At 29.1% G+C, this 10070-nt stretch overlaps 1 protein-coding gene and 1 non-coding gene across 2 annotated transcripts; both read left to right on the forward strand.

Annotated features, from left to right (window-relative positions):
• The first annotated feature begins 781 nt into the window (after nt 1–781).
• LOC119663719 (myosin heavy chain 95F-like) lies at nt 782–2125 on the forward strand. Its single transcript, XM_038073325.1, has 6 exons — nt 782–807; nt 922–1042; nt 1103–1220; nt 1294–1395; nt 1461–1556; nt 1621–2125. The coding sequence occupies exons 1-6, from the start codon at nt 797–799 to the stop codon at nt 1770–1772; spliced, it is 600 nt and encodes a 199-aa protein (XP_037929253.1). The 5' UTR covers nt 782–796; the 3' UTR covers nt 1773–2125.
• Nucleotides 2126–7698: 5573 nt separating this feature from the next.
• On the forward strand, nt 7699–7782 carry Trnal-uaa. The gene has a single exon. It is a non-coding gene; the product is annotated as a tRNA-Leu (tRNA).
• The last annotated feature ends 2288 nt before the right edge of the window (nt 7783–10070 follow it).

Consider the following 10070-nt stretch of genomic DNA (forward strand, 5'->3'; position numbering starts at 1 on the left):
TTTGTTCACTGATAAGAGTAAATTTAATCTGAATAGATCTGATGGTAAGATGTTTTTATGGCGTAAAAAAAAACCAAATGCAGAATTCAATCATCACAATACAAAAACCACATGGAGGAGGCTCTGTTATAGTTTGGGGTTGTATCTCGAGTGTTGGAGTAGGTAATTTGCATTTTATAGATAGTAAAATGGACAAATCTGGATACCTCGACATTCTGGAACAGAATGTAAAGCAAAGTGCAGAGAAATTGAGTATTGCAGAAAATTTTAATTTTTATCAGGACAACGATCCCAACCATAGGTCAGGCGTAGCAAAGCTTTAGTTGGTCCATAACTGCCCCAAACTCATAGACACACCTGCACAGAGCCCAGACCTTAATGTGATTGAGAGTTTTTGGGAGGAATTAGCTAAGAGAGTGTACCAAAAAAAATTAAACACAATAGTACAGCTAAAGGAGCATGGTACTCAATTGAGCCAGATGTGTGTCAAAAATTGTTAAAATCAGTTCCAAATCGTCTTCAGGACGTTCTGGATAACAAAGGATATGCAACAAAATATTAAATGCCACATTTCTGCATTTTTAACATGGATGCTTAATTTTGTCCGATTATAAATTGAGCCCAAAAAATTGTGTTGGTTCTGTTTTTTACTTTTAATTAACAGTTAATATGAGAAATATTTTATTTTTTTTTATAATTTATATAGATAAGTATGTCAAGTATTAATTAAAGCAAAAAAATCAATTTTAATGTTTAGAACACATTTATATCGAACAAATGCTTGTCCGATTATGTGATGGAGTCACTGTATGTAGTAAATTCTGTATATAAATCATGCTTATCACAATTATTTTATAAAACGGGACTCTTTGCAATGCAATTTATTTAACACAATAAAAAAATACTTTTATTTACATTTAGATCAGAGAACGTAAGGGCGCAACAACAAGCTTTGGGCAAACAGAAATACGATCTGTCAAAATGGAAATATTCTGAACTACGAGATGCAATTAATACTTCCTGTGATATTGAATTACTTGAGGTATGTATATTGCAATTATTATGAAAACATTTTTAAAAAAGCATGTTTGTATCTTATTAGGCTTGTCGTCAAGAATTTCACCGTCGTCTAAAGGTTTACCATGCTTGGAAAGCAAAGAATCGTAAACGCACTACCATGGATGAAAATGAACGTGCCCCTAAAAGTGTAATGGAAGCGGGTAAATATTTTAAAATTGATTGATTTTATTATTAAAAAATAAAAAATTTAATGATTACCTACTGGTTCAATAGCAACCAAGGCACCACCATTAATACAACCGAAACATGAAATCACAACAGCCCAACATCGTTATTTCCGGATACCGTTTATGAGAGCAAACGCACCTGAAAATAGTAAGAAATTTTTTTATACTTCATATAATAAATAAATTGTTCAATAATAATCTATGATTAAATAGCTAAACGTGGTTTATGGTATGCACATTTTGATGGTCAGTGGATAGCGAGGCAAATGGAATTACATGCAGATAAACCTCCAATTCTTCTAATAGCAGGTAACTATTCTTTGTTGTTTCACAATTTTGTCTTATAAAACTAAGATATTATTTTTTCTTTCAGGCATTGATGACATGCAGATGTGTGAATTGAGTTTGGAGGAAACTGGTCTGACTCGTAAGCGTGGTGCAGAAATTTTAGAAATTGAGTTTAATCGTGAGTGGGAGAAGAATGGAGGCAAACCATACAAAAATCTTGGCTCTCAAATATTATAAAAATGAACATATAAACACTTCCAGGAAACAAAAGGCGTTAAAATAATTGAAACTATAAAATTTAAAATATAATATTTAGTATTGAAAAATTTACTAAAAATTCAATAGTGAAATATAATCGAAAATATTTTTATAACTTTTTTGATATAAAAATTTCCAAACAACTGTCAACAGATGATTTACTTTTCGATTTAAAAGTGCCTTTGTGCTTGGAACTTATAAATTTCAATGTTAAAATATATTTAAAAACAGGAACGAAACTCATTCCAAATTATGGAGTTCTTATAAAATTACTAAAATTTAAATGTATTGTCTGAAACAGTATTTTAAATAAAACGTATCAATGTCCAATATTTTATTCATTACAGCATGTACAAAAAGTAATTATTACTCTATTTTAACAGGGCTTTATGTTCAGTTTATAATAATTAAATTTTATTTTATTAAATAAAAAACTTTTCATTACTTAACTATATTAAATTTTATTTACTGGTCTACGTCCGTAGATCATCTTTAGCGTACACTATTTGGAAAAAAATTTAGCGACTTCAAGCCCAAATAAAATGTAGTAATACTTTTACTTTAATAATAAAAGTCTATAATATTTATTAATTATATGAAATAATTAAAATGAAATATACTTAAATGAATCCCAGAGAAATATTAGTGTCCTATTATTGAGCCGTACAAATATAAACATAAAAAACTATGAAAAAGTATGAACTTCCTAAAATTAAAATAACTAAAGTAAATTTATTTATATCTAATGTTTTCAAATATGTTTTTCTAAATTATATGAATTTAACGACTTAAAAACAAGTTTAAAATTACATTGGCATGTGGCCAGATTATCATTTACAAATGTTTACAATTGTTTTTAACTATTATTAATATTAAATATTTTTATGTATTTGAATGTATTATTAAATTTATTGATAAAAAAATTTATTTAAAATATCTATTTATAAATCTAACTAATAATTCTATACACAAACATTTAAGGAAATAATAAAATTACTGCAACATGTAACCGAAATGGGTTTGCAATTCGTATACGAGAAAAGCACATGTTGTATTTGAAAGGACATTTATCTAGGGAAGATAATTTTCTACTTATAATAACAGCAAAAGTTCAAATGAAACTGCTGTCGTCAATACAGAATAATTATTACTATAATTGAGCAAAAGACTAGTATTTTTGTCGGGCTCTTATTTTATTATTATGGAAAAGGGGGAATAACTTGCTGGTCTTATTACATTACTTATTTGAAAGCTACTCTTCTTAAGTGTACGTCCTATCTATTTACTATAAAAAATTCAATAAACAAATATCCATAAAGATTTATTTAAGAAATTCTTTCGATAGCAGCCGTGATATACCATCATCAAATAAACATTTGCATATGTTTTCATACCTCTGGCACATCCGACACAAATGTGCTAAATGAAACGGCAAAAGTGCAACATTTCTCAAGTAAATAAATTGAACAGTTTTCAATTATTTTAGATAAAACCAATTCGTGTTTCAGTAATTCAAAATTTAAGAACAATAGTTTTTTATTAAATTTACCATGAGACAGGATAAACTGCAATATGTATATCTACGTGGCTTTTAAATTTTAATATAATTAATTAAATATATATTAATAAATTTGATTTAAGGACAGGCTATAGTTAAATAACACAATTTAAAAACAAAATAAAATTTAGTTCCCTCAAAATTTTTTTATTTAAACCAATATTTCGACAATATTTTATAGTCATCTATCTATGTTACAGAAATATTTGAGCAATACTTTAATGTAGATTTATTGTGATAGCTGGTCTGGATATTTTGTTATGATGCTTAAAAAATATTTATCTATTGCCAATATTTCGTTAATAACTTTTCCATCCCACAATATTTTTTTAAATATCTTTTTGTTAAACGCAAGATGAATGACACAATTTTGAATAAACCATGAGGAAATAAGGATTAACATCAAAAGAGTTTTAAATAAAAATGACTTCCCCAACCCAGTTGCCTATGACATCTTGGAACTCACAAGAAAATAACCAACAAAAACGCTTTTTCTTTGAAATGATTTATATTTTAAAATCTCCTTGCTACAGCACCAGGCTCAATTATAAAACTGATATACAAAACGGTGCTCATGTGTATAAAAACATCTTCAACAAATCCTAAAGAGGATAAATATATTATTTCTATATAGGTATACAGGGTGGCTGACGAAAATTGTAACAGTCTAAAATGCTCTATTTCGTTTATTTTTGTTGAATTCAATGAGAGATAAATGAAAACATGCAAAAAGAACTTCAAATTTTTAAGTTAATTTACAGCGCTCAAAAAAAGTATTCGTCATTAACTAAATTTTTACGAAATTTGTAATAACAACAAAACCAAACAAAAAAATGAAAAAATAATAATGCAGTTTTCAACGTTTGTATTTTGTTTATTTGTTTTAACTCTTTTTACTCCAAAAATTTAAAAATAAAATAGCAAAAAAAGCAATTCTATTGTGGAACACCAAAAATACCGCACACCCAGGGTTCAGAAAAACACTGTGCTGTGCACAAAAATGCAAAACACCACGCACAAATGTTGTGCGATTCTAAATAAAATTTCACACCACAAATGTGATGTGCGAAAATTTTTGTGCACATCTTAAGTGCCACATCTTGTGTGCACAAACAAAACGCACATTTCACACGAGTGTGGTGGAGTGAAATAAAACTCGCACACGCATTCGGTGTTTGTGCCGAAGTTATTTCGCACAGCACATTGTGTGTGCGGCAGCCAACTTGCCCTCGCACACAACGTGTGCAGAAAAGAATACGAGGAGCACATTTTGTGTGCAGACTCGAAAATAAAAATGCACCCAAATGTGCGGAGACGAAATGTCTACTGCACATTTGTGTGAAATGATGATTTAAAAGCGCACAATATTATGACAAATATCGCAGCAAAATAGTACATAAAACTGATTTGTTTTAATTTTGGTCTTAATGCGAAATATTTTATTGAAGAAATAATTTTGTATTTATATTTTAATTTTGAATTTATTATTAGATTTACATTTATTGCTTATATTACTTATTATTTTAAGGTTTATTAATTTAAAACATGAGAATAAAGTTAATTTCACAATGTACTTGAAAACTTTGTTAAATTAAATAGGTACATGAATTTAATAGAGAAAGAGTATTTGTTTCGAAATGTTATAAGTAAAGAGGATCGGTTCTACGGATCGTACTTTGAAAAAATTAAATATATCAATTTTGGACTACTTCATAAAATTTTATTTAATAGTAAGTTGTACACTAAGATTCGTTAGTAAGGTTATAAAAAGCAAATTAAATATTTTTTACAACAACATAAATTAATTTTGTTATTAGATTTCACTTAATTTTTTATCTTTAATTACAGCTTAAATTTAACGAAGTTATTGAAATAATTTAATATCTTAATTTCTTATTAAAAAATATTTAATTTTAATTACATATTTTTTGAAATAAATTTTCATTTAATCTTATTAATAACATTGCTGAAATATTTTTTTCACTTAAATTATATCTTTGGTTACTTAGCACAGTAGAAAGGGCGCTAAAATCCTGCTACCTGTTCAAGAAAATATTTTCCTAATCTTTCGCGTTTTTTAATGAATGTTAGATACTCTACCTAAGTGAATACATATTTTTTGGGCATAAAAACATCTTCCTAAAATATGTTTTTATTTCTTTTAAACTGGTGCAAAACTTTCCAAACAAATACTTTAAGTTCACTTACTATATTTGCATTTAAAAATGCACAAAGTAATATACAAAAAACTAATATTTTAAGTTAAAATACAAATAAGGTTAAGACAGTTATAATTTTTAGTTAACATTACTTAACAAAAATAATTATTTTAAATATTTGTTAATTTATGCAATTTTTAATATAAGTTACAATCCCAACGAACGCAAATATCAATTTTTTCAAAATTTGCAACAGAATAATATTTCTATTTCAAACAAAATTGTGAAGTTCCTGTAATTTTTTCCACCCTTGGGTGCAAACGCAAAATCGCAGATTTGTGCACGTTTGTGCATCGCACATTTGTGCACATTTGTGCACGTTTGAGCAATCGCACATTTGTGCACATTTGTGCAATCGTAATATGAGCAACACACTCGTGTGCAGAGAGAATTGTTTGTCGCACAGTGCGGTGCGAGCATAAAATTTTCTCGCACATCTGATTGTGCACATTTTTGTAAATCAGTCGCACAGCACAAATGTGTGTGCACGAATCTGTGTGCAGAATCATTGCTTTGTGCGATGTGAAATTTGAAATCGCACAACAAATTTGAGTGCGTGCATTTTTTTTCTTAACACCACAAATGTGCGTGTGTATATTTTAAAAATAATTTCCACTCGCACAGTGCAGTGTGCGATTTTGTGCACCACATTCCGAACTCTGCGCACACCCTTCCAGATAAGGCACACGTCGCCACTGCTACAAACGGCTTTGCGGTATTTTGGTCCATTCTCGGTTTAGCGTTTGCGTCAGATGATCGATATTTTGATATTTTTTAGCACCAAATTTATTTTTTAGAATACCCCAGACCGAGAAATATAAATGATTTATATCAGGTGAACACGATGACCATTGTGTTGATGGAAAAAAACAGGAAACGTTGATTCTTGATTGACGCATTGGAATGTCCAACGCTTGCGACCGAAATTCTCATTTACCCAGATCTTTAGTTCTCCCTCCAAAATGATTTCCCGATAGATTTAGGCGTTTATTTTTACCCCATGGTCTATGAACACGAGCGGAGAGCAACCATTAACCATTACGGCGGCCCACACCATCACCGCTTGATTTCTAGTGCCAATCGTATATTTAAACTTTCAGCTGAACTCTTTGACAAGTAAACCCGACATTTTGCTTGTTTACGGACTGCGCAATTACGAATTATGACTCATCAAAAAAACTACATTCGGCAACCCACCATTTCGACCAAACGAACCAACACTTTAGTTCTTTTGATTTTTTTGTTCATCGCTGAGATCATGCACTTTGTTCAACTTCGGCTTTAGACCGAGCTCATTTTCAAAATGTGTTGTATTCTTTCTTGCGATATGTTAAGCACCTTTGCGATTTGATTGCATTTTGTTTTCTTTGGTCCACTTCCTGGGCGTAGGGCAACGATACCAGTATATCGGTATCCAGCTATGGTGCAAGAGACAATTGATTTTTCACATTTGGATGTTGGAGGGCTCAAACGATAGCCACTTGAGTTTTTCTAGCCAAATATATATCAATCACACTATCACGTTTTAACTCCATTACATTACAACACAAATCTCAAAATGCCTTCATTCATTTATAAACAAGACTGTCAAATGAATTAATTTGTGCTTTCTCTCATTATTGGTTTGACACCTAGATCTATGCGAAGTTTTTTGCAATTTTCGTCAGCCACCCTGTATATTTTATGTATATGGGTATATTTTATGTTTTATTTTTAATGTATTGTATAATTATTTCCTTCTTATTTTTTAGCATCTTTATGTACACATGTATTTATGTTTAATTGTTAATGTGTTGCGTGATTATTTCTTTGTTATTTATTATTAAATTATTGCTACATTATAAGAACATTATAGTGCCTTGAAAATGATTATAGAATATAGTCCAAATATTAGTTTAAATAAAAAAACTTTTACAAACCAAATTTTTTCGTTTCTTATTTATTTATTAAAAATGTGTGTTGTTTAACTATTGACTGTTATTAAGTTTAACAATTAGCTCTTCTTAAAAATAAAATTATTATTATAAAATGTTTTTTATTAAAACTAATAAATTATTAAATATCTAAATATAATAAATTATCACTGCTTATAATTTATATTGTACGTTATGTCGTCCAACGGCATGTAGTCAGGTTGGCCGAGCGGTCTAAGGCGCCAGATTTAAGCTCTGGTTCCCGAGAGGGAGCGTGGGTTCGAACCCCACACCTGACAAAACTTTTTTCATAATTTTTTTTAATTTCTTTTTAATAAAAAATAGGCGTAATTTCATTATATTTTATTTCATTAAAAAATGTAAATAAACTTCGCTAAAAAAATTAAAATATGTATTTGTTTTCTTTAATGTGTATGTATATTTAAATATGTTTATATTTCGTTTATTAAACTGTTTTGTATGTTTTGTTCTTTATTATTTTTCTAATATTTGCGATATTACAATTAAATTTAATTCTAAGAAAAAATGTAAAATATGTACTTATATAATATTCCCTCATTTTAATTATTTTAAGGAATGTTCTTATTCTGAACATTTGAAAAATATTAATTCACTATATATTACAACTAAATTCTGGCTGAGTTCTTCTATATTATTGTTAAAAAGAGTTGTCTTAATTGATCTTATATTAAGTGCTAACTTAAATTGTAAAGCTAACATATTTTTTATTCATTTTGAAATGTTTGTTGATTTTAGACTTCTCTAAGGCCCACAAGTAAAGCTTACGAAGTAAAAGAAGAATTAAAAAATCAAGAAGCTGGATTAGATGTTCATTACAGGGCCCATTAAACCACTGAGGGGTTTCTTTATTGCACATTTCTATTATTAAACTCTTAATGCCAATTGCATCTGTTTTGTTTTTGAATACGTGTTCAAAAACCTCGAAATGTTTACAAAAGAAACATTGAAAAAACTTTGTGATGGCGCAAACAGGGCCCTGTTGCACCAACACTTTTCACTTTGCACTTTGCAAAACTTATGAGTGACTTTTTTTTGCAAAGTAAAAGTGAGAAGCGTTGCACCATTGAGTATAAATATTATAGAGTAGCAATCTCGTACAAGCAAATTTTTGTATGAGGCTGCTGCTGCTGGCAACCTTTTTGCACTCAAAAAACACTCCATTCTCTTCATGTCTTGTTTTCTGAATTGCTTTGGAAATTAAAGTAAAGGGCAAAACGATTCTCTCAAATAACTCTTTTCGTCGTTTGTTATATTGATCAGTGCTTCTGCGAATTTATTAGGAAGGTATATGTAGGAAAAAAATATTACTCTAGTCTTTTTGTGTGCTTTCATATTGCATGTGCACTTTACTAGCATACATACAGTAACGAACAAAATTATTGGCACAGTAAGCAAATTGAACTATTAAAAATCGCATTATTAACAGGATAAAAATAGTGCAAAAGTTCACTTTGCATGCTGTGCTAATAATTTTGTTCATCACTGTATATGTTTACATATTTCTTTTCTATTTCTCAACATGTAGGTATGTTTGTATTAATTTTGCATCCAATATTAAGAAATTGTAAGCGTAAAATGAAGTTTGGTTTTTTTTTTGTTTCATATCAGAAACAATGCTACTATTATTTTTATTGTTTTGATTCTGATTTAAAACTGTTTTTAAAAATATGTATGTATATGTAAAGGCTTACTAATTGCTTCAGTATACACATATGTATGTATGTATATATTATGAGCTTCATGTGTTAATAAATAAATAAATAAAAAGAATAAATATAAAAATGTTTAACCAATTCTGATGGTGCAGTTACAACCTCATCTTCTTTCCGTATTTGGGGCCAAAAATCTATTTCTCTACGTATATTATATATACGTATATATGTATATATATATATGGGAATGTAAGGAATATATGAGAATAAACCCAAAACTAATAAAATTCATTAAAAAAAATATGAGTAGCCTTTATTTCTAGGAAGTTCTGAAACAAAAATAATAATATGTTCATATGCATATGCCTATGACCATAAAATAATAGAATATATTCCTCTATTTAAATTTGGTGCTGAAAAGTGATATTTAGTTTCAATGAAATAAAAATACAGAAGGGTACAAAATAGAGTACAAGGAAACAAAATCATAACAAAAAACTTACATGCACGTGCTCACTATGTTATAGAGCGCTGTAGAGAAATTCATTGTGCTCTCTATTTCATGTAACATTGTTACCCGCGCCCCCACAGGTCTACTTAGCAAATTGAGTTTGTTTTCAGATTTCTACTCTATAATATTTATACACAATGGTGCAACCATTTGCTAAGTAGACCTGTGGGGGCGCGGGTAACAATGTTACATGAAATAGAGAGCACAATGAATTTCTCTACAACGCTCTATAACATAGTAAGCACGTGCATGTAAGTTTTTTGTTATGATTTTGTTTCCTTGTACTCTATTTTGTACCCTTGTGTATTTTTATTTCATTGAAACTAAATATCACTTTTCAGCACCAAATTTAAATAGAGGAATATATTCTATTTTATGGTCA

Source organism: Teleopsis dalmanni, unplaced genomic scaffold (genome assembly GCF_002237135.1).
Source record: "Teleopsis dalmanni isolate 2A unplaced genomic scaffold, ASM223713v2 unscaffolded_contig_0815, whole genome shotgun sequence".
Classification (NCBI taxonomy): Eukaryota; Metazoa; Arthropoda; class Insecta; order Diptera; family Diopsidae; genus Teleopsis; species Teleopsis dalmanni.